Source organism: Lissotriton vulgaris, chromosome 2_1 (genome assembly GCF_964263255.1).
Source record: "Lissotriton vulgaris chromosome 2_1, aLisVul1.2, whole genome shotgun sequence".
In the NCBI taxonomy this organism is placed as follows: Eukaryota; Metazoa; Chordata; class Amphibia; order Caudata; family Salamandridae; genus Lissotriton; species Lissotriton vulgaris.
The window spans coordinates 715,806,645-715,832,051 of NC_141687.1; the positions used below are offsets into that span (position 1 = coordinate 715,806,645).

A 25,407-nucleotide genomic window follows, 5' to 3' on the forward strand; every position below is an offset into this window, starting at 1 on the left:
CGATTATTCTGGGGAGGGAAACACCACGCCTTAAATGGGCCACAATCACATTGCCGTATGATAGAGGTGGATTTGACGTGCCGGATTTTGAAGTGTACTATTTGAGTGCACAGGCACAATATGCATTTCATTGGATGGTCCTGACACCCTTCATGCCACAATTAGCGGCAGAGGATTGGGTGGCGCGTCCGCTCCCATTATCTGGCCTTATACATGGCCCAGTCTCCGCTCTCGACACTAATCCCACCACAGTCTCATGTATGATAGATGCCTGGCAACGAATAGCACGTAACTTACAGGTGGAGTTGCTGTATTCTCCACATATGCCACTCGCATATCATCCACTGATGCCTCTCTTACAGGAATCTGGGTTCAAAGTGATGTGCAAACGCCTAGGGGTTACTACATGGGGTGATCTATTTCTTGAGGGACGCCTCAAAACAAGGGAACAAATGTTCTAGGGACTCCAGGTTACCCCACTAGAGGTGTTCTATTATATAAGTCTCTCACAAGGACTGGTATTACCGGATTTCCCAATTGAACCTATGATAACTGTCCCGCTAGCTATGATGCTGAGCTCAGGTGCAGATGGGCACTTAGTGTCCAGTATGTACAGAAATATAAGAATAGACAGGCCAGAGGTAGACAGCCCGGCCCGTAAGAAATGGGAAGAAGACATCGGAGGTACAATCACTGACGATCAATGGCACCACTGTTGTGCCTTGACCGCTCGCATATCGGCGAGCTGCCGTCTAAAAGTGATACATTATAAAGTATTGCAACGGCTTTACTACAAGCCAGTGCTGAAACTTAGATTTTGATTATCAGAAGACGATAGATGCCTCAGATGTAAGGCGGAAGGGGCAGGATTCATACATTTAGCATGGGAATGCCCTGAGGTATGGGCCTATTGGACGGAAGTCCATACAGCTCTCCAAGCAATTACTGGATATTCCTTCGACAAAGACCCATTGATTATGTTACTGGGATACACAATGCAGACATATGTTCCTGTTTGCACTGTTTTCTTTGTGCGCTGTATAGCCTGCTCCTCAAGCACCTGCCTCTAATACCTACATGCTCCATGATTCTCTCTCCTCCATTGCCCTATATATTTCTACCCCCACTCTGGCTTTTTAGGTCTCACCTGAGCCTGCGCTGCTCTGGCGAGACATTTAGTGAGTGGATTTTCAAAGTGCTACCACACACTGGCCACTAGCTTGCGGTTACGCGCGCGCAGCCGCCAACAGCCCTTGATTGCGATGACTTTCGCGGCTGCATGGGCACCACCGCAGTCAGCCCGCGTTCACGACTTTCACGGCCGCACGGCCAATGCTTGTTTGGCTTGAACCTCAACCTTCAACTTTCACGCATTAGTATCCTAGCCCCTGTGATCGAGCAAGCTTGCACTCAAATACTTGCAACAAATCACTTAGATTCATACATTGTTAGTTGTGCATTGGCTGCCACTCGCTACGTGTTGTCTCATCAGACTTTCACTTTCGCGGCGGCACGAGCGCAGCTGACTTTATAGTAGTTATTGTGTGCCTGTACGTTGGTGGCCTGTCTGATACAGCAAGGAGATGTCAGTAAACACAGTGAACTGGGTCGGTGCTAATGAGTAGGCTCTTCTCACCACCTCATTTTTATTTTGCACTTAACTCTGCCTCCAGCAGCTTCGGTGGTGCGATCAATTGCCCAGAGCCACTCGTTCAAGTTTTTCGTCATGAGTGTGTCACTTTCTGCGCATACTCCTCTGCAGCTATTCCACCTCCATTGGGTTAGGCTCCACCTTGTGCTACTGACGCAGATTGTCGCAGCTGGGTGCCTGGTTTAGGGAGTCGCGTTATTGGTGTGTTTATTTCCTGTTCTCGAAATTTCTCACATTAGTAGGGTTGTAAGTACAAAACATGCTACAGGTGCCACAGTGCTCTTTTGAAGTAGGGCAAGTTTCCAACCCTTGTCCGCTACCCAAAGCAGGGGTGGGGCATGATTGCCCACCCGCGAATCACACCACTAGTAATAAGGAATGGAACCTGTTGTAATCATAACTGTATTCGAGATTACTGTATAAGTTTTTTTGGGCGTTTGTGGAGGAGGATTTTTGTAGCACTGGGTAATCGGGCTTAACTCATTTTGAAACACGCTTTTCATTTAAAAAGGTACTCGTCTAATAATACACTCAGATGTGAGTCGTGAAATAAATTGTATTGTGGTTGTACTAATTCTGTACATTGGCCATTTGTATCGCTGTCTCTACAGTTGGTACGTGTATCTTAATTGGAAGTAATGTGCCTTCTAGAGATTTCAAGAGTTGGCAGGAGCAGCAGTGTAAAATACTAGTATACGTTTTGCTGCCATGCCCTTTGATTTTAAATAGCGAGAACCCAGATCTTCGTACTGCAGACTCTGTGGACATGATTAGGGCTACAGCGCACCGAGCAACCAAGAAGCTCCGATCATGCTCTTGCGCGCTCCATGGCGCAGCTGTTGCACTTGTAGAATTTACACGCAGATGCTCTTCCTAGTAGGAGGAACCACAAGGTGTACACTGCCGACACAGCACTGCGGCCAGGGATTGGCTTGCTTCCCCCTTGTCCGCTTGTTGTCCAGTCCGGCTGTCATCTTTTGTTGATGTGTCAGCAGAGGCGCCAGGTGCTGTACGGGTGTGGATTGCGGGTTCAAAAGGTGTACTTACTAGGCCTGGAGTATCGGTAAACCAATATCACCACGCAGAAGTGGGTGTCTGTAGCATGAGTTCAACATTTGCTTCCTCTGAGGCTGTTGACGAAGCTATGGGTCAATAATGGTGTACTATGCCGCACAGGGTGGGAGGGTCTCAATCCAATTTTGCGGATATATCACCCCCTTAGTTCGGTCATAGAGGCATGCTGGTATCAAGTGGAAGCAGACATTTGTGTTTTCACTGCCATTTGGTGGAGGGGGCACGGCTTGCATCGATAAAAATGAATAATAATTTCTCCTCTAATGTAAATGCATGGGGTGCCCTTCCTGGAGTAAAATTGGATTATATTGAATACTTGGGAACGCCATACTGATTCTTTCACAACCATCTGCTGCTAAGAATTCATTGGTCCCCTTAATTACTGCTAGGATGTCATGTCCTAGTTAGGCTTTGAACTTACCTACTGCTGTTAATCCTAAATTAATTAAAATTAAAGAACTCAAAGGTTGTCATTGTACCTACTGACGTCTTTAATATAGTTCGAGCTTTCGAGAAATATCCAATCATGTAGTAATAGCAGGATTCAATGCTGCTGCTTTTTAGGGATAGGTGTATAACTAATGCCAGCATTATCAGGTTAGGTACTTGTAGTGCCATTGTACTGACGTGTCCATCTTATTCACAAACTCTGATTTAGCTAAACATGTCCGATATTTGTGTTACTTTAGATACCAAAATTGATGCTGTCTTTCAAAAGTTGTTTGAAGTACATTTCTGTTAAAATGATGGCATGTACCATGCCTGCTCGATATATGCGTGTAATGCTTTGTATAGCTGATTGAGGCTTCTTATCTTAAGTGACATTTATAAAGCGCACTGACACCATAAGTTTCCTGGCGCTAGAAGAAAGAGTGCAGGGATTGTGAGGAAACAAGCTAACCAGTTTGGGTGAAAAGACGGGTTTTCAGAAGCTTCCTAAAATGTATTCTGAACAGCTAGACTTAATTGACAGGGGAAGGGGATTCCATAGTTTGGGGGCCAGGTGGGCAAATCTGCGGCCGCCAAACTTTTTAATTTTTACTTAGGGGGGCGACCAGCAGGTGGAGGTGAGCCGACCGGATATTGCGCGCCGGTTGGTGCTGCGTGATCAGTGATTTGAGGAAGTCGGGGCTGGTGCAGTGAAGAGACTTGAAAGTCAGGCAGCCGATCTTAAAGGCCGCCCTTTGTTCAACTGGTAGCCAATGCAGTTTGTGCAGCAGGGGTTTCGCAGACTGCCACTTTGGCGTTTTGTGGATAAGTCTGGCCATCTGGTTCTGCACAATTTGAAGACGGCGGAGCAGTGATTGTGGGAGTCCATGGTATAAAGAGTTCGAGAAATCGAGGCGGGATAGTACCAGGGAGATGACGACCTGGACCAGTGCCGCATGCGGTAGTAGATGGACTATTTTACGAATTTTGAGAAGCTGGAACATGCAGGCGGAAATCACAGCCCCTACTTAAGCCTTGAGAGAGAGCTCCGCGTCAGTGACCACCCCTAGGCTCTTCACTGAGCTTTCAGGGGCGGGGGGGGGCAGCTCCTTGGGCAGAACTGAGGGCCCCAGTATACTGGCTTGTTCGCAGGGAGAATAAGCTCAGTTTTTCCGGGATTTAATTTCAATTGGTTGTGGTTCATACACTGCTGGATGTGGATCATGACCGTTAGGAAGCTATTAGCTGCATCAGGAGAGTCGAGAGGGAAGTTGATCTGCAAATCATCAGCATAATTAAACACTGATATCCCACCTCTTGAGCGAATGGATCAGTGGCCGGAGGTATAGGTTAAACAGGAGGTGAGAGAGGGATGAGCCCTGAGGGGTTCCACAAGTCGTAGGTGTCTTGGCTGCTGTATAAGGGCCCAAACGCACGGCTTGTGCTCTGCCGACGAGGAAAGACTCGATCCACTCGAGGGCAGGACCCTGAATGCCGGCCTGTCCGACACGGTGGAGAAGTATGTCATGGTCCACCGTGTCGAAAGCAGACAACCAATCCAGAAGCACAAGGGCCTGGGGTGTCCCTTTGTCAGCGTTCCCCCTCAGGGCGTCCAATACTGCCAGGATGACGGCCTTGGTGGAATGGGCCGGCCTAAACCCGGCCTGATTAGGCTCAAAATAGCAGGAGCTCTCGACAGTTTGAAAGGCACCGAGTGACGTGGGCCTCAAGGAGCTTGGGCAGGAGGGATATAGGACGATAATTGGAGGGATCGGCGGGGTCCGCACCTGGTTTCTTCAACAGAGGCACTAAGATGGCCTCCTTGAAAGAGCTGGGAACAGTGCCAGTATTAAGGGAAGCGTTCAGCAAGGGTAGTATATGATCCGGCCGTTTGAGGCAGACGTCCCGGAGGTCTGAGGGAGGGCAGCAATCGTTGAGAGTCCTGATTTGACCCGGGCCACAAGCTCGGCTAAAGTGTTGGGGTCAAGGGCAGGGAACTGGGTAAGGGACAGTGGGTTGATGAGAGAAGTGTCTGATGGCTGCACATGGGTGAGGGAGGGAATAGAGTTCTTGATTTTGACAATTTTCTCAATGAAAAAGGAGTTAAGGGCGTCGCAAGTCTCTTGGGTTGGGGTCTGAGTAGGTGGAGTTCTGTCATCCATGGAAAGCTCATTCATAATCTTAAAAACTTCCTTCGATTTATTATGAGCGGACAGAATTCTGTCACAGACATGTGAAGATTTAGCCGAGGAAAACGCACTTTTATATTCTTTGCGGGCCGCTACGAAGAGCAGTCTATCTGAGTCGGCGTAGTTACGTCTCCAGATCCGTTCCAGCTGATGCACCTTCAATTTGTGTTCTTTGAGGTCGCTGGAGAACCATCTGTGTAAATTACTGTGTCTAGTGCATGGCAATTTAGTTAGTGGAGCGAACTGGTCTCTGGCCGTCTTTAGCCAGTTACAGATGTCGCCTTCCATTGCATCAACACTGGCATCAGTGTTGGTGGCGGGTCGAGTGTTGGCCAGTGCCGCGAGGAAGCCTTGGGAGTTGCAGGAGCTCCATTTACGCGATGATCCACCTGCTATGATAGGGGCCGTGACCCTGCCGCTGACAGTAATGGTGGTGTTGATTAAATGGTGAACCGACCAGACACAGGGGGAGATGACTGGTCGGGGTAGGACTAAGTCATGAGTCCAGATGTGATCGAGGGTGTGACCCTTGATATGGGTGGGCACGGAAATTTGCTGAGTCAGATTGAGACTGGTAAAAGCTTCAAATAATTCTGTGGCATGAGGGCCAGCTTTATCATCATTGAACCAGTAATTGAAATCGCCAAAAAGAGCGATTCTGGCATGATGTCTTAACAGGTTTGACAGCTGTTCACTCATGGAAGTGGGGAACGAGGGCATGGGGTGAAATGGCCGGTATAAGAGTATGAGTGTGCCAGCCTCCGTTTCCAGGCTAATGACCAGATTATCCACCTCTGGAAGAGCAAGAGATGCCGTGGTGATAAATTTGAATTGTTTCGATATGTTGGCTACCACCCCGCCCACAGGGTGACCTGAAGGGCGGTCAGCATGGAGGATGTATTAATCTGGGGGAGGGCCGCCAGGATATCGGGGGGGGAATCAGCAGTGAGCCATGTCTCTGTAATTAATAATATATCGGGTTTTTCATTGGTGAGGAGGATGAAGATATCAGATTGGTGCTTAACCAGGGAACGTGTGTTCAGGTACATCGCGCGAACGGATGTCTCACTCCTTACCGGCACCGCAGTATGCTTGCGGCTGCTGGGAGAATGGAGCGCCCTGCGAGCGAGGCCGGCGGCATTAATCCGCCTCACTGTGCCAGGAGAAGGCGGTGGGTATGAGAGCTGTAGCTGTCTGAGGGTGTTAGCAGGGTAGGAGAGGAATCGCCCAGCGTCCCCGGCCATTGGGCCCGGCCGGGCGCAGACGGGCTTGCCTTTGGCGCGCTGCCGGCGTGCCCGCTGCGCACGTCCGCTGCGCTTCCTATAAGAGGGGACCATTTTGTAGTTGCTGGGGCGGGAGGAGCCGAGAACTAATCCGCTCGCTTGCTCCTCATTCAAGATGGTGGGCGCTAAGAAAGCAAACCCCAGGCTTAATCGGCTGCAGTGGGGCTAAAGGGGCTAAGACCAAGTAGCTGGGCAAGGGAAGTCCGGTCAGTGCTGCGCAAGGGTACACTTACAATTTACAAATGCCACAAGTTGAAAAACGAAGATGTGCAAAAACGAAATTACAGTGCAGGTTTAAAAATACACAAACATGCAATGAATACGAGCACACAAGTCCCGGTTTCCGCCTCCGGACAATCACTTAGCACACTATCAATCGGTGCAGGCTTAACTAAGGGTCTTTTGTAGTTGCTGGGGCGGGATGGGCCGAGCACTAGTCCGCTCGCCTGCTCCTCATTCAAGATGGTGGGCGCTAAGAAAGCAAACCCCAGGCAGCGCCTAATCGGCTGCAGTGGGGCTAAAGGGGCTAAGACCAAGTAGCTGGGCAAGGGAAGTCCGGTCAGTGCTGCGCAAGGGTAAATTTACAATTTACAAATGCCACAAGTTAAAAAACGAAGGTGTGTGCAAAAACGAAATTACAGTGCAGGTTTAAAAATACACAAACATGCAATGAATAGGAGCACACAAGTCCCGGCTTCCGCCTCAGGACTATCACTTAGCACACTATCATATTAAGTCACTAAAGTTGTTGGACATACTAATTATGTTATGCCTAGGTAATTTTTTTGCACTAAATAATGTGCCCTCTTTTGCTCCAAATATTTGCTTTATTTAGCCCAAGTTGGTAAGACTTTAGTGGTATTTGTACATTAGAAATCGTTTACACTTTTTTACGCATTTGTTCTGCATTTATTTATCTCCTCTATGAATTTACTCTTCAGGGAATGGCCCTTGTCAATTACCCAAAACTGCAATAAAAGATCCTTAATAAACCTTGTACCATGCAACAGTTGCACCAAGGATATTGTGCTGCATAACTAAATATTTATAAGGTCCCAAAAGCTAGACCTATTGGCTATGCCAATGCTTGTTTAGGTCGAGCCTAGGCGGCACGCATGATCTGTTATCGAGGCATGCTGTATTCACTCTATGGGCTTTGACCACCCCCTTCGCTTCTCATGGGTTGTTTTCTCTGGCTTTCAAAATTCCTTTTGTGTTGTTGAATGTTTACATTTGCCCCACCTTTTGTCTGTTTTGTTCCTGCCCTGGAGACTACCCCTGCTACATGGATTCTTCCACTGTCGGCCATATGTTTAGTTTTGGCACTCTTTTAAAAAGTTAATTTTGCTATGGTTTAACTCTGGCTGTCGTCCTTTTGAAGTCTTCTTGCTAGAATGTTCAGCGCGGCACGTCACGGTTCATCTTTAAGTATGGCGGCTGCGCCTTTTGTTCTGCAGGGCATGGTTTTCACTCTTCTATTTTTATTAATTTTGAAGAGACTTTATCATATTTTCACTCAGTGCTGCGCCTGTTTCACGAGCACTGTGCTTTATCTATGTGTTTTGTTTCGTGGACACCACTGAACCTTTTGCTTTTACACCCTTGTTTTTTAATGTTTGTGGGCCCTTCTTCCGTTTCTCCACCAGTGTCTCCCACTGTAGTCCTTTGTTTGCTGCTCCTTCTATTTCTAGCTCTGGGCAGTGTAAAGCAGCTGACGCGGGGCTAGTTTCCGGTAAGTGCAAGTGGATAGTATAAATCTTCAATTAATCAGTGTTTCTTACAAATTAGATAATCATCTGTCTTATGCAAAATTGAGGTCATTGCCATTCATGCAAACAAATAATCATAAAACTCTTTTGCATCCGGCTACTACCATCATCTCTTTTACTCAGAAATCTTAAAACAATTGCATCGCTAACTTATTTAAGCCACACCCTTTGTCATAACCGTAATTATAGCTGAATGTCTACAGAGATGTGCTGTCCTACAGTATAAAGTGTCTAAAGCAGTATTACAAATGGCATGTAACACAGTTATCATTTTAAACCAGTCCTTTCTGTTTGCCTCCCTTTCAGCCACTCCTTTTCATAATGTCTAAACGGTACATACAATTACAGTCTGACGCTGTCAACTCCCGAGTTTGTCACACCATAGTAACTCCTTGAAAAGTTTCAGGATTGCTGCAGCAAACTTCTTTATTTCACTGTGGCTGTTGTCACTTTAAATGGTTTTTGGACAGTGCAGCACTTACATTTAAGCAAGGCAACAGGTCTTGCTGCTGTCACAGACAGTGGCATCCTGCTTCATACTTTATTGTGATTGGTTCACAAAGAGTCCAGGCACTGATTCTCATCAGCTGTCCTCTGCCGTGTCATCCTGTTTTGTACTTCATCGTGGTTATTTTACGGGCCGTGCACTACATACCTTTCAACAGGCACTCTGACCTGCTGCTATATCGGGCTGTGTAGCCCTGCATTGTAGTTCATTGTGAGTGGTTCATGGGCAGTGCAGGCCCTACCTGCAATTACTCCTTTCTATCTTCATAGGCAGTCTTGCTGTCCAATGCCCACGTTTCAACAATGGCTTGTTTTTCAACTTCAGTTGTACTGGAAAGCTGTCTAGCCGGATTTTAGTTGAGCCTCTCAGAGCCCCTGGCTGTTTTAGTGATACACACTAATGCAGTTAAGACACATTGATGCCCATTTTTTGGCTGATTTGTACGAAGTGAAACCATAAAACCTGGACACATTGTTATTTCCTCCCTTAAATTGTGTTATCAAGCAAATAATTTATTTCACTAAAATTCTTTTTTTCTTCATTGTCTCGTATGAACATATATGTGAGTTCAGACTACCAGCTGTGCAAAACTAACACTTTAAATAAGTACTTGTCCATGCATTGCCATCATGTACCTATTGGTGTCAATGCTTCCATGTTAAAAAAAAAAATAGATGTTGTAGCATCCAAGATAATGTTCTTCCCTCTCTTTATATATCTCACATTCACCCAAACACTAATCCTCTATTTCAATAATCTCTCCTATAGTCACTATCACCAATACACATAATTATCTATCACTCCTCTCTCAATAAGACTAAAAATATTTCGCTAACTTTATTGCACAACGCACACTTTTTTTTTTTTACTTGCTCATAATTATAAACAAGCAGGAAACATTTGCCCTCTGCCACACTACCCAACTTTATATGTAATACAATTTCTTTAGGAGAATCAAACCGTCCCTCTCTCAAACTATCTCGCCGCTCTCTCGCACACTCTTCCCACCTCTCTCAACTAATTAAATTAAAATGTTCAAACACACTTTCATTCATGTAAGTTTTAAAAGTTACCAACACTAAAATATACACTCCTCTTCTTAAAGTGTCACGCACACACACCCTGTTTATGTCTATTACATACTCTACCGTTTTTGCTCTCTTTCACACAGACTGTTTCTGCTCCTCTATCTCAAAATAATTCACCAATTCGTACACAAACTATCCATATCTATCCTCCTTCCTGTCTATTCTCTACAGCTTACCCAACATCCCACATAATTCCACTGCACAAATATCCTCCACACCACACAATTCCACAACTAACGATTCCAATACAGAACACACATTTCCACTACATACCACATACATCCACTACACTGCAAATCAAATACCTAAATAAGAGACATTGCCATTTACAAGACCAATAGCTCTAACTCTCACAAATGCAAGACCTATTGGCATAGCCCAAGCTCGTTTGATTATTTATGCTTCTTAATACCCCGCCCCACCATCCCTGGCCTCAAGCACATCCTTTGCTCAAATGTGTACCACCCAACTACTTACCCCACACCCCATTGTTTTTTGGGAGGATCTGGCAGCAGACTACTCAGTTTTCAAAAGTGCTTTTGCCCTTAATTTTTTTTTTACTGCACCAAGTGGTGTTACCCCATCTCTGATTGGTAGATAAAAATAATAAAATGATGTTCATAACATTTTGTAGGTGTGTTTGCGGCAACATGTCCATGTGCACATATAAGGAAGGATGCAGCCACTAATAGTGCTTTGACTCACACATTCACATCATTGTAGCCTTTCGTTTCTTTTTGGTGCTGCATAGCCTCAGCAAAAATCATTGGCCAAGCCAGTAGGCCAAAGAGGAAAGTCATAAAAGCTTTGCCAATGCTTGTTGTAACTGCGTTAGAAATATTTGAATGCATAATGGAACAGAACCTCACACGAGCTGCCGGTATATGAGGTGATTTAAGGAGTGGTAACAAGCCGACCAGTATTGTGAAGGGATATTGATGTTGCTTGCATGTTGCTAGGGACCCTAAGGCACTCTTGGTACATGCTGGCCACATTGTTTCCTTAACACCATGATTAAAGCAGCATAAATAACAGCAGTTTAGTTCGAACGACTAGATTGTGGCTTTCTTGTAATGGGGCTTGGATGGGATTTGGTGCCCATTCTGCTGTTAAATGATACTTAATTGTAAATACATTGTATTTTTCAAATGTTCACGCTCCTTTTACCTAAATCATAACTCGAAAAGGGATCAAATTAAAAGTGGAGACATGCAAATATTATGTGCCATTGCTCTTGCTTCATATTTCTTCATGTCGCCTTGCTCTAAGATTTAGTTGCTCCCAGACTGTTTAAGGGAAGTTCTTCTCAAGACTGCTTCCCCCCCCCCATGAATGGGAATATAGTTGCAAAATAATCTAGCATCTTACATGCCATATGTGCACTTTTTACCACCTCATTTGTTATTGCATATTTTGTCTTCTGCAGTTTTGTCAACCTTTCCTTGTGTCTTTTTTTTTTTTACTGTCCATTGACCTCACTTCCCCATTTGCCTCACCCCGGTCCACATCACCGCCCTGCCCCTCCAAGCTGCTTTTTTCCCCACACGCAGGACTACAGCCTTTTCAGCAAGTTTAAGCAAAGTTCAAGACTGGATTTAGCATGCTTCTCACTATTATTTATTTATTTATTTGATTTTTTGTTTCCACCTGCTAAGCAAAACATTGATGGAGGTTTGCAAATGAGTAGGTAGCAGTGCTTTCATGAATTAAAAAGCTGATATTTTGTACATAAACCACTGGCTTCGATTTACCCCTCAAATGTTCGCATAATGTTTGCATTATATTCACATAATTTTGATATGGTGCATTTTAACACATTTAGTACGGTTGTTTACAGTAAAACATTGAATCCGGAGCTTTGTTTAAAAAAAATAATTTGTGGTTAAGAGCTACATGGGACAAATTATATGAGTGATTGGTCTGTAAATTGTGTACAAAAAGTCATAAACCTTAACTGTCCGGTACATAGCTTGCAAACGTTTGCTATACCTGGCTCCATATTTCTCAGTATCCTCTCCGGTTTCCTTTATCCATTCCCTTTGGCTTTGTTTCTAGTCTGCTTGGTAAGTAGATCCGGTGGATTCTTACATTTTGAGGTTTTTGTAGAACTTGTTTTTCAGTTTCAGATGTTTAAATATTTTATTGTACATGAATTAACGTTTAATTGGATAAACAGCTTCATTAGTATGCTCTTTGTGCTTAAATAGGCAATAATATGTTACTGACACTTTAGAAGAAAAAAAGAGTGAAATATATCTTATCATGTTTGTGACCAGGCCACAGAAAGGTCAACGTAATTAAACCTCCCCACTAAGGTGCAAACCAAAAAATGGTGCAAACAAATCCAGTATGGTATAATTTCCCCATCTATATGACATGGCCCATGCATTTGGCGTGGGAGGAGGGGATTCTGTGTGTGTCGTTATCCCATTCTATTCACCATAACATTATACCAAAAAGTCTCTGTACCACACAGCCAACTATGTTACACTTTATACAAAAGAGGCTTTGTGTTGCAGAGTCTCTAAAGCATAATCACACTATGTCTACAGTTGGATCAAATCATATGTTAGTTACTACTTTTTGAACGTGATAATATAGACTGCAATATTTTTGGTTTGCTGTGGTCTTATTCTGAACAGTCGAGTTAAACAGGATTACAGACCACTTGGAATAGGTTACATTTCTGAGCATTTATATTTCCCAGCAATTCTTTGAAATGCTGCTCCACCCCAGAAAGCTAGAAAGGTTTATTATCCCATAGTACTTACAGTTATGTTATTATTCTGCTTAGTACCACTGGTTCGAGCGAGCTTGTGCTATTTTCGTTGTCATCCAGATAGGTGATCGTCATTTCTTTGTTACCCTTCATCAGCCTGGTATGCATGAAAGGAACCGTCTGTTTCTTTGTAGTCCCATCACCAATCATTGTAAATCCCTTTTGGTTGTCAAATAGATTCTATGTTGCATTGCAACTTTTGATTATGGCCTGGTAATGAGTAAATTGCATTAAACATGCCAGGCTTTTCTATTTTTCTTCCTGTACTTTCGTGGTTTTATTTCCCAGACAAGGTCATCCTTCTGGATGATTCTAGATAGATTGCTTTGTTCTTTTTTTTTTTTAAAGTCTGTTTATTGATTTTACAGAACATACAAATTATCACCTTACAGTATATGACCAATGGACATTGCATATCAGAATGGAGTTGAAACCATAAACCAGCAACAAGTGAAACAATCGGTACAGCTTCAAACAGTTCTGCAACATCAGCCTCTTATGGAGAATTAAGACAGGGGGGGGAGCAGCTTTAGCAACTGAGCAGATCAAATAGGAATTGAGCAGAGCAACTAGGAGCTTTGTTCTTTGAGTTTACTTTTACTGCTCTTGCTCTTCTTTGTACGGTCCCTTTTGTCAGTTGTCCAGTGAGTATAATCCTCTCATTGGTGAGGTGAGCTATTTCTACAGCAGTAACCGCGTGCTTGGCTTTAATCTCAACCAAGTTTGATTTACTTCTCTGAAACATTTCATGAGTGAGGTGTGCACTACTGCATCCAAGTTGGGTCACGTTGAATGTACAAATGCAAGTTTATCCAATTTCAGACCGTTCATGCTTTACAATTTTCCTACATTTGGCAGTGACTTGCTGTGTTTTCACAGGCAGAGATCATGCATGTTTTCAATGTTTTTCAGGTCTCCAGCATTAATATATCTGTAGAATAAATGAAGCCAGAGACTTCCTGGTTATGGTGATGTGCCTATGACCGGCAGCTCGTTACCAACTATTCTAAATGATCATGTTGTTTATTTCACTTGTGAAGCACATGACGATGCTGGATGCAGAGTCTCGTGGATACAGTGTAGCATACTCTGTATGCAAAGGTATCCAACATAGCTGTCTTCCCAAGACAGCACAAATTGGAACATATGCTTTCTCTTACTGTTTGACTTCTCACTCAGACCATGGTTTATGTACAATAGATGCAGTGCATTGGAGTAATGGAGCTAGTGAGGACCATATTATGCAGCGACGGTTGACTAAATTATGGGTTACAAATAGGTAAATTAGATGCACGAATGCAGCACATTTGGTCACAGTAGTACTTCATTACTTTGTCAACTATACACAAATTGGCACTGTCCGTGCATTTGCCTCAATATTATCAATTCAACTCTTTAATAAATCAATCAACAAATGAAATCGTAAAATTATGCACCAGAAAATGGATTTTGTAGTAAGTGCTACAAATCCATAATTACGTGGAATGCTCAACAGCCTTAGAATTGCGTATCCCAGTGCCCCTGAATAAAGGGTTGTTAAAGTCCATGGTTCTAGAAAATGTATGGAATATATTGCCAAATGTTGGATGGAAATCTTAAGCAGTAATATTCCCTTAGGTTGAAAGATATAAAGTGGCCTGAAACACCGGGGCTAAAGTCTGCAGAACAAGATAAGGTACTTGAATAACCTTTTCAGTCACTCCTACCATTCCTCCTGTGAGTGCAAAATAACCTCTGTGTTGTGCTAGGATCATGTGCATCCTCATCCAGTTTTGCAGTTCAGGTGTTTTAGAACAATGCTCACAATTTAGCAGGGATAATTTTGCTAATACGCTTTTGGTAAGTGTTTCCTTTGTTAGTTTTTAGGTCTCGCCTGTCGATGCGCATGCGCATCGAGCAAGCGAGACTATGGGGGCTTATCCACTCTTTATCCACTGCAAGGAATCGTGGCGATTCCTTGCAGTGCCCGTGACTTTTAAGCTCAATGCGCATGCGCATTGAGCTTAAAAGCGCGTGCACGTCCGTCTTGTTTTACCCGCTCCGCCCCCTCCCCTTCCCGCCGTGTCGCATTTCTCCTCCCCCCTCCCCTCTCTTCCCTCCGTCTTGTTTGTTATTTTACCCGCTCCGCCCCCTCCCCTTCCCGCCGTGTCGCATTTCTCCTCCCCCTCCCCTATCTTCTCCCCGTCTTATTTGTTTATTTTACCCGCTCCGCCCCCTCCCCTGCCCGCCGTGTCGTATTTTTTTTTAAAACCCCCACTATTTGTTTTTGTCCATGTTGTTGTTAATCTCTCATCAAAGACACAATTTTGAATGTGTATCTGTGCCAAAGAGGATAAAATGCAAGGCGAACAAAACAGGCAGTTCTGGAATCAATTCAACTCTAAGGGGTTTTCGTAATATTTATCATTGTGTGATGTTAAAATTGCACGAGCCATTTAATGTACAGTTTTGGAGCCACGCTGCCGAAAAAGCTTTTATCTTCCCACACGGAGCGGCTCACTCGGTGAGGGTTTCCCGGTCGGCTCGAGCACCAGCAGCCTCGCAGCAAGTCTGAAGCCCTAACGTTACTGGGACTCAGTTGATCTGGGCTCCGACAGCCGTGAAAACCAAGTGGATAGCAGCCGAGAAGCAGAGAGCCTGACAGCAAAAATTCCACAAATCAGCGTCCGCGTCCTTCGATCACGTGACACATGTTTTGCTTCCGTCCCAGGCGATTACAAAAGAAAACTTACTTCCTCATCCTCACGTACAGCATTTGGAACAACCAGATTTGGCTGTTCTTGTTCCAGCTTCAAAGAGCTTTACAATTTAGCGACTAAAATGGCCAATACATTATCGACTTCATTCCTATTGGATTAGAGTGTCGTATGTATAATATACCGAAAGATTTGATTTGGAGTTGGTAAACACGCACGCCACACTTCCTGGCTGTTTGCAAATCGACTGCAAGTTTTCCTTGTTCTTTCTCTGGGTTATCTAAAGGCAGGCATTGCTAATCGAGGAAGGGAAAGGAACCAACCTCCGCTCACCCTCACTCTCACTCATCCTCACTCACCCTCAACCCCTCACCCTCACTCACCCTCACTCACCCTCACTCACCCTCAACCCCTCACCCTCACTCACCCTCACCCTCACTCACCCTCAACCCCTCACCCTCAACCCCTCACTCACCCTCACTCATCCTCACTCACCCTCAACCCCTCACCCTCACTCACCCTCACCCTCACTCACCCTCAACCCCTCACCCTCACTCACTCACCCTCAACCCCTCACCCTCAACCCCTCACTCACCCTCACTCTCACTCAACCACCCTCAACCTCACTCACCCTCAACCCCTCACCCTCACTCACCCTCAACCCCTCACCCTCACTCACTCACCCTCAACCCCTCACCCTCACTCACCCACCCTCAACCCCTCACCCTCACTCACCCTCAACCCCTCACCCTCACTCACTCACCCTCACTCACCCTCAACCCCTCCCCCTCGACCCCTCCCCCTCAACCCCTCACCCTAACCCTCACTCACCCTCCCTCACCCTCAACCCCTCACCCTCAAACCCTCACTCACCCTCAACCCCTCACTCACCCTCAACCCCTCACCCTCAACCCCTCACCCTCAACCCCTCACCCTCAACCCCTCACTCACCCTCACTCTCACTCACCCTCACTCAGCCTCAACTACTCCCCCTCACCCTCACTCACCCAAAACACCTCACCCTCACTCACCCTCAACACCTCACTCACCCTCACCCACCCTCACCCTCACCCTCACTCACCCTCAACACCTCACCCACCCTCAACACCTCACCCTCAACCTCAACCCCTTACCCTCACTCACCCTCACTCACCCTCACTCACCCTCACTCACCCTCACTCACCCTCACTCACCCTCACTCACCCTCACTCACCCTCACTCACCCTCACTCACCCTCACTCACCCTCACTCACCCTCACTCACCCTCACTCACCCTCAACCCCTCACCCTCACTCACCCTCACTCACCCTCAACCCCTCACCCTCACTCACCCTCACTCACCCTCAACCCCTCACCCTCACTCACCCTCACCCTCACTCACCCTCACCCTCACTCACCCTCACCCTCACTCACCCTCACCCTCACACAGTGCAATAGTTCTCAGACCATTTCAGTTAGAGCTTTTAGAAATGTTTATGGCTTTTTTTATTTGTAATACTTTAGCATTGGCTACAGGAAACAAAAATGCTAAACATTTACAAAATAAACCCATAAACAATTCTAAAAGCACTAACTCTAATGGTGCGAGACCTATTGCATTTCCAATGCTTGTTGTAATTGTAAGTGTAGTTGCCACCTCTCCATTTTCTCAAAAATATTACCTTTACATGCTGTAGAGGCACTGGATCAGCTCTCCTAATTTTGTTTGCTCGTGATTTTTTTGGTGGGTTGCAAATTTGAGATTTTGTTTCTCACAATTACTTGTCTTTACTTTGCATACGTCATAACGTGCGTGGCTACGCAATGGAGATGCTGGCAACAGCAGCCACTTCATCATGCCTTTTTTCTCTTCTTTTCTGTGTTTTTTTTGCCGATGAAGCACAGCCTCGGTAGAAGGCATTTAATATTTTGTTGTTTCTGCACACAAAAAATATTGGCATAGCCAATTGCGCCTAAAAGGGGAGACCTATTGGGGTTGCCAAAAGCCTGTTGCTGGTGTAGTCTTCAATCTGATCAACTAGAGGGGATAGGCATCCAAGGCATTTCTTTGCACATGCACCAATATTTTCCAACACCTGGCCACCTTCATTTTCTGTGCATACTTCTTTCTCGCGGTAACATTTACTTTTAATAATTCATTGTATGCCTGGGATTTTTGTAAGTAGAATTGATGCAGAACCCCAAAAATACTGCAGGTGGGGGAAACATGCCATTAGTCAATCCGAGAGGAGTCCGCCTGCCCTTCACATCATCAGTCTTGATAAGAATTCTTGGCATTCTGCTACATCCTATTAAAAGGAGTTCTCGAACACCAATTAGTCCGTTTCTTTGGATAGATAGCTACTCAACTATGAGATCCAGTTTTTGGATTCGTGCAAACACAAATATCCATGTTCGGGAATCTGTGTGTAATGTTTTAAAATTGACGGTAAGAGGGTCTACGATAACTAAGATGCCACCCTCTAACTCAGCCTTCTCAAAGCTTTTTAGGCTTTGCATACCAGACAGCTTGTTCGAAAGACTTATTGTTGGCTTACAGTGGATTTAAGGTATGCACATTGTTTGCTATTAGTTGGCTTTGTCACTTTCTTTGCTCGCTTCTTGTGCAATGGTTTACCTTGTCCATTGTGCGTCTATCTCTCCCCTGGAGCATAGCCACTTAAGTCCTTTCATTACTCACTTTTAGGGTACTATTGTTAATCCCCCCTGCACACTTGCTGTTCTTACTCTCCCTTGCCCTTCTCTCCCCTAATATTGCTCTCACTTATGTGCTTCTTGCGCTCCACGTTGTTCTCTCTCGTCTGTGTGCTTTTCTTTCCCTTCACCCATGCTCCACGTTGTTTCTCTTGCCTGTATCAAGTGCTTCTCCCCGTCCACATTCTTTTCTCCATCCTCTATATTGCTTTACCCCCCGCACCATCCGTGTTACTTCTCCCCAACTTTTTTTTACTGACCTAACTTGTTAAATGAAAAAGGAAAAAAAGCCCACATCATGTTGTAGACGTGCACTTGTGACTGTGCACATCTACAAAAGTACGCAACAGCCCCCGCTTAGCGCCTCTCCTCCCTTGTGTATACTGTACAGCATTGCCAATAATTGTCAAAGCCAATGGGGGCCAAAGGTGAAACCTGTTATCTTTGCTAATGCTTGTTGAGATGGTAATTAGTCCACTGTCGGCCACCAGTATGGAGTGGTTTGTGCTCCTAGCAAAGCAAGACTAGGACTTGACCTCCGCTTTATTTCTTGGGGTCAAGACTGTGAATATTCACTGCCTGGATAAAATATAGTAAAACTACCACATTTTGCTTTTAAGTTTAATTCATACCAAACGTTCTAGTTAGAATGAACACTTTTAGACTTAACTTTTAGTACTACATGATGTTAATCACTGTATTTCCAACATAGGTTTTACATTGTTTAACATACATACATGTTGAAAGGCTGAAGTTATTTGTGGTTCTGTTTTATTTTAAGTGGAGAAAAACTATTAGTTAAGTAGTTAGGTAACTGTGTAAAAATACAGAGGCCTTCATCCACAATTTGCAGAGCTAAAGCTTCAGATAATGCCACATTATTATATGAATCTCGCAATTCTGTGGGTACAGTAAAACTGGCTTGAGCTCAGCTCACAGACTGTTCACTAAGTCGTTCCAATTGTAGATTTTTTTCAGTGCCTGGCAGGGCACGTGTATACTTTGATTGACATGTGAATAGTACTCCTGTCTTAGCTCACAGCAGTACACTGTCTCGCCCTCATTAAAGCCATTTTGGAAACATCAGTGGAGCTGCCTTTCCTCTCGCAAAAGGATGCATGCTATATAGCAGGCACATAGGATCTTCAGTTCTCTTATCGCATACACACTATGATAGATTCAGTGAACCCTGGGACTTGTAGCCTCGTGTTCAGATTGTTCAGTAAATCTACTTCATGGAGCAGAGAACTCAACGTACATTCTTTGACATCAAGCGAAGGACGTCTGTCCATTCTTTCTCCACACACACAGTTGAAAATCTACTTTGTTTATCCTAACAGTCAATCAAAACTCTGGTCAGACTCCCTTTTCCTATCCCAAATGAGTTACCTTCTCATAACTAGGGAGCTACTCTAGGCCCTGTGCCAATTCGCACACAGCCTGGAGGCTTCAGGTCTTATTTACATCCATAAAGTCTTTCTTCCGTTTTGTGTGTTGGGGTAGGAAAGGGCAAGGGTTGCTTGTTGTTATGGGCATAGGCCCTCAAGGCCAGTGCTTGACTTCCTCTTATGTCTGTCCTTCCTCTGGAGCATGGCTTAATTACTGTTTCCTTGCTCCATGTCCTTCCACTGCTTGTACTTTTGGGACTACTTATTTTCTTATTATGGAAGCACTCTATAAGAGTGCATGTTGCTTGCTCTCTCTCGCCCTCCTCCTTTTAGTCCAATGTGTTTCTTGCTCCCTTCTGGCTGTCTGTGTTGGCCTCGCCTCCTCTCGCATTTTGTTGCTTGCCCCCTCTCTCCTGTGTTGTTGTTTGTCCCGCCCCCTCCTGCATTGTTGCTTGTCCTACCTGGTGTTGCTTCTGACCCCCTGATTTCCCTGGCACACCTCCACCGAATTGTGTGGTTTGTTCCGTCCTACCTGCTTTGCTTGCCCCGGATCCCCTGCCACAAATAAGTGCTATGACATGCCCAATGCAGACTTTGTCATTGCACTTTTTTCCCTAACATTCAGCCATGCTGCGCTGCGGTATAACACTGCTAAAAGACATTAACTAAGACAACAGGCCTTGTTTCGGTTAGACCTATTGGCTTTTCCAATGCTTGTTCTCTACTCTTTTTTTACTAAAAAGAAGAGATCTAAAACTGCTTACATGCAGTAGTAACATTTTGAATATGGCCTTTGTTATTGCAAAAAATTGTGACACAGCATAGTCAATGATGCCTCTAGCTTTCAGTGTAACAATGACAAGAGTGCGAAACCTCAGTCATACCTCGCATTGTCAAATGTATGATTTGTAATGGCTTATTTTCCTCGCCCGAATAAAGTCTGCTTTTACAGACATGGCCTGCATGACCTCTTGTGCAAGGAGAAGCGCTGTGTGTGCATTTATTAAATATTGTAAAAATTAATTGAGTTGCATGGGGAACTGGTTGGAGCTAGTAGCCACCTCCAAAGAAAATTTGGGCACTAACCTAATTCTGCGAATTAATTAAGGTCTCAAACAAGATGATTTTTTTCTCAATACATTTTGCTCCTCTTCTCTTTGCCCAGACGAACTAGCTCTGTAGCCTGATTTCTTATTCTCATGCATTGTATTTCGATCATGGGGCAAAGCCAACAACCTAACACTGCCATAAGGGTAATTTAAAGTTTTGTTTGTTTGTCTTCTAGTTTTGAGGGAATATTCCCTCTATTCTATTTCCCATCTTGGCCTGATATTGAGGAAGATGTAGCAAGTTTAGATGGCGCTAGTGTGCAAGATCGTTCTGGTGATGCCTTAGGATTGTCTGCAAAAGCACCTCTTCCAAGAGACTGTCTCACAGCCATTCTTTGTGTCTTAGACCAAATTCACACATCCTAAGCTACAGAACGCTGTATTAAATGAGACCCACATAGGTCCTGCTCTGCTTATTTCCTACTGTTAGCAGCCCCAATACAGTTTGGGAATTAAATATTTGCCTCCCTCCTTCAAACCAATGTTTTTCTCTCTTTCCACAAGTAAACCAACTCAAAAACTTCTGAACTATCAATTAAAATTCTTCAGAACCTGATGCATTTTTCAAAAATACAATACAATAGAATTTGTAAAGCATGCAGCAATTCTATAGAAGCGTCCTGGCACAAGGCGCCTGATTGCTTAGTAGACAAAGTCTTTTCACGCCCCCAAATAGAAAGTCTACCCATCAAAGAAAAGTCTTCAGTAGTTAACAAAAAACTGTCTCAGAAGGAGCGAAACGTTACAAATTGTTATCCATTTGAAAGTTCATATGGTCTTTTGGTTACTTTTACCTAAAGGAAACCTGCTTCAGATTGTTCAGTTGCTCACTGGATAATTTAAAACAGTTTTGTTGTATTCATTTCCTGAGTTCACTTCTCTTGAGGGCACACATGAATGAACAGTCCTTGCCAGTACAGAACGTTTGGCCTTCTGTCACGTTCTGTTAAGATGGATTCTGTACTTCTTAGTGTAATAGACAATGCTAGGGTGGTTACTGAGAGTCCGTAGTCTTCAAACTAGATGATTCCTCTTGATGGGGCTTGTTTGTGTGTTCAGGGAGGAAGGACACAAGTCCCACACCTGCTTTTGGGGTGCAAGACATTGCTGACCCAGAAGCTGGCTGCACTTTAGCATTTAACAGGAATGCTAAAACACAGGTGGTCCCTGGAGGAGGCTCATGTACATCACACAGACTCACCTCTTGGAGCAGATGGCACTGGCCCAGTCATCTAGCCTGTTGCACCTTCTTACTGCATCACAAAGGTCAGTAATGCTCAATGTGCAAGGGTTGCTTCTCAAATGAGTCAGTGGTGCCGTGCAATTGGTCTGGAAAGCCCACTGTATTATGTGTCACCTGGATTCATAGTTTCAATGATGCTTGTGAGAAAGGAAGGCAACTTGAATTTGGTGAAGTGGGTGACGTCTAAGAAGGTAATTTCAGTTGATGATCCCTATTTAAATACATTGTGTAGGTGTTGCAAAAGAGAAAAATAAACATGTTTCCAATTACTTAAATAATTACACTTTTTTAAATGTAATGTTGCTTTTTCTCAGAAAATGTAGACTGCAAGTCTATTTTTGACAGTTTGTATGTTTTCAGGTTTTTCTAATCTTGTTACCTTTGTATTTGCAGTGCTCGGGGCTAGGAGCTTCGTTTTGTTATATGCTTTCATATTTGGTTGGAAGACCAGTAGTGTACAAATATTTTACAGAAAGAGCAATGAAATGGTCACAGCAGGTAATATTTAAAAAAAAAATCAAAAAACTTTAACCTGTGTTCTTACTTGTATTCTATGGTAATGATGTATTTGCTAATGTGAAAGTGTTCCTCGATTTGTTGAACAGTATTATAACTGTTTGGGATTCTTATTGGCTTTGAAAATGAGAAGAGCGCTTTAGTAATTGGTGAGTTTTTTAAATTCCCAAATTACATTTTAGAAGTGCGTTGCTTATTACAGAGTCCAATAGAACTTGAGCATTTCAAATCTAAACCTCCAGACATTTAACATTTTTTAAGGTAATAGTTTTCTGCCACATGAACGGTGTCATGTCTCTGCAGACCCATTGCTTTGCCTTGCAAGCGCCATTGCATCATGCTGCACAGTATTGCTACACTTCTGTTTATTTCACACAAGTGAGAAGCGACCACAGAAACCAAAAGCTCCCTGTGTTTTGAGTTTCTTATCGAAATCTTAAGTATTCCGTTACCCTTCACTGTTTTTCGCTGGGTAAGCAGCTTTGGAGCAAAGAGGCTAGAGTGTTCTTCTCCCTGGGTCTTTCTTGCATGCTCACCGCAAAATACTATCTGGTTGCCTTTCATTCCTTGTCTACAAAAACAGTACACTAAATTAAAAAAGTTACAGTGGTTTGTGTGCTTTTGTCATATCTCCGAAAACAGTTTGGTGGCCCCAATTGCCTAAGTGTTTGCTACGGGTGACTGTCTTAAGCTTTCACAAAACGTTACCACAACAAAACCATATTGGTAATATCAAGTTATGTTTATTTGTTGCAGCTAAAACAAGCAGTACAAGTGAGACATAGCATATAAAAGTTGGGTTTAAAAAGAGATAATGAAAGAGGCATTCAAGATAATTTGATCTGGACTAGATATATCCAAAAATCTCTAAATTAAACCGAGTGATAATATATAAAAACAACATGTTTATAATAAGTTAAGGATTTGTGGTTAGAACCTACAGGAGAACCAGACCTAGTGAGTTTCCAAGCCAAAAAATGAACGAAACCACTAGCTTACAAAAGGTGTCCCAGTCGTTTCGGTTGCATAGCTTTCCTGCAGCGCCTTATATTGTAGGTTTTAAAGAGTGGAAGAGGACAAAGAAGCTATTTCTACGCCTGCAAGGAATTGGCACATAAAAACGAAAAATGTAGCACGGTTTTCTTGGCCCCTCGCATCACAATTGCAAAGATCCAAGCAGGACTGGTTAATAGTCCACCTTTTAGTATAATCCAGAACTGGGAGAATTCATAACTTCTTTTTGGCTTCAGGATATAAAATTGATACTTGTATAGCGCACTACTCACCCGCAAGGGTCTCAAGGCGCTTTTACGAATACCGCTGTGGAACCCATCCTGGCATTCCCTGTGAGGCGTCCACTCCTGGGCACCCCAAGATGGAGGCCAGGCATCCTTAGCGTTGTGGGGGCCGTTGTGGAGATTAGGCAAGCTATTACCCAGAGTTGCAGAGTGGGACTCTATGATTGGAATAGGCACCGAGGCGAGAATTATCAGGTCTGTGGAATTTTGAGCCCAAGACCCGCCGAGGCGGGGAATTGAACCCTGGTCCCGGGCTAGACCTCTGCATCAGGGTCTGCCGCTCTAATCATTGAGCCACACTTCTCCTGTATGTATGTTTTATGCAAGCTTAGGGCTTTAAAATAAAAATACTGTGCTATGAGACTACCCCCTTTTTTAGGTTTTGCCAGGGAAAACTTAATGAGAACAGATAGAGTGGCTTTGGTCCCCGCCTCTGTTTCCATTGGTTAGCCCCATAAATGGAGGCTAGCCATTGGAACAGAGAGGCGTCCGTCATAGCCGGACCAGATTCGTGGGCGTTCCCGCGATTTCTTCCCTTTTTGCCACGTCATGCGGCGGTGGGCGGAGGTTTTTTTTTTCCGGCACCACTCCGGAAGAAGTCCAGGTGAGTGCTCCCGCTCTCCCACCCGCTGTCCGTGTGCCTGTTCCCGCCCCCCTCCCGCTCTCCGTGGTAGCTGCCGAAGGCGTCTGGACGGGTCGAGTCAGCAGCCCTTGGCCATCAATCCTCTCAAACCAGCAGCGCTGTCAGTTTAGCTTTTTAATTCTGGTGATTTAGGTGACAGTTAAATGGAGCACAGACACCCGCTCCTGCCCTCTTCCCCCGCGGGTTCATATTGAATACTGAATAAGAGTTTAATATTAATGAAGGCGTCTCTTTCGTTTAATAATTATGTCGTCTGAGTCTGCCTCCACGCAGTACTGATTCAGGAAATGAACACGAAGGAAATGTATTCTGTAACAATACCTCTGCCTGGGAACGAAGACTCATTTAAGACAACACACGCATAACCTGCTTTTACCATCTGGGAAGCTGAATTACGTGCACAATTATGCAGATGTACCCGTACTGCTAACATAAATCCGTCGTTTACTGTAAACGTGAAGGAGTACAAGATCTATCCTGGGGCTTAGGCGTGATGCAAAATGCCTCTTCGCTCCAAAACAGAGAGCCACGCCCAGAATTAATTTTTGTAACGTCATGCACCATATTGTGTGCAAACGAGCTACGGGAGAAATTGGCCTAATAGGAGTTGCAGTGTTTTCAGTTATGAATAGAACAGCATCACGGAGGAGGGAAAATAATGGATTTCGAGCTATGACGTCAGGGGAAGGAGTGTCCGATGATGATTTCTCTTGTAGTGATGTGCCTATAGTCTTAAATAAATGTGTTGTTTATCTTAGATTTTACAAACCAGAAAGTGCAACATTTTTTTGTAAATAAAGAGTCCTTTTAAATTTACTTTCAATCCCCAAAAAGTATCATATTTTTTTTCATTTTATATTGAATATAGAATTTTGTTCAACAGTATGTGTCCGATTACGATCTTGGTCGCCAGGCATCCAGACCATGGGTATTGTACTTTGCAGCTGAGATGTGATGATTGCAGTAGATATCGCTGCAATGTCAGCCCTGACGGCACCCCGTGAGCTTAGGCTGCACACATACGGCTTATATGCTTAAGCCAGGGTGGTG

At 44.3% G+C, this 25,407-nt stretch overlaps 1 protein-coding gene across 1 annotated transcript in view; it reads left to right on the top strand.

The window, feature by feature from the left end:
* TMEM41B (transmembrane protein 41B) overlaps positions 1-25,407 on the top strand; it is a 144,992-nt gene that overhangs the window by 68,829 nt on the left and 50,756 nt on the right. The window contains exons 4-5 of the mRNA XM_086955973.1: positions 11,961-12,054; positions 22,294-22,398. Coding sequence (XP_086812099.1) covers positions 11,961-12,054; positions 22,294-22,398 — 199 coding nt within the window. The remainder of the gene's footprint in view (positions 1-11,960; positions 12,055-22,293; positions 22,399-25,407) is intronic.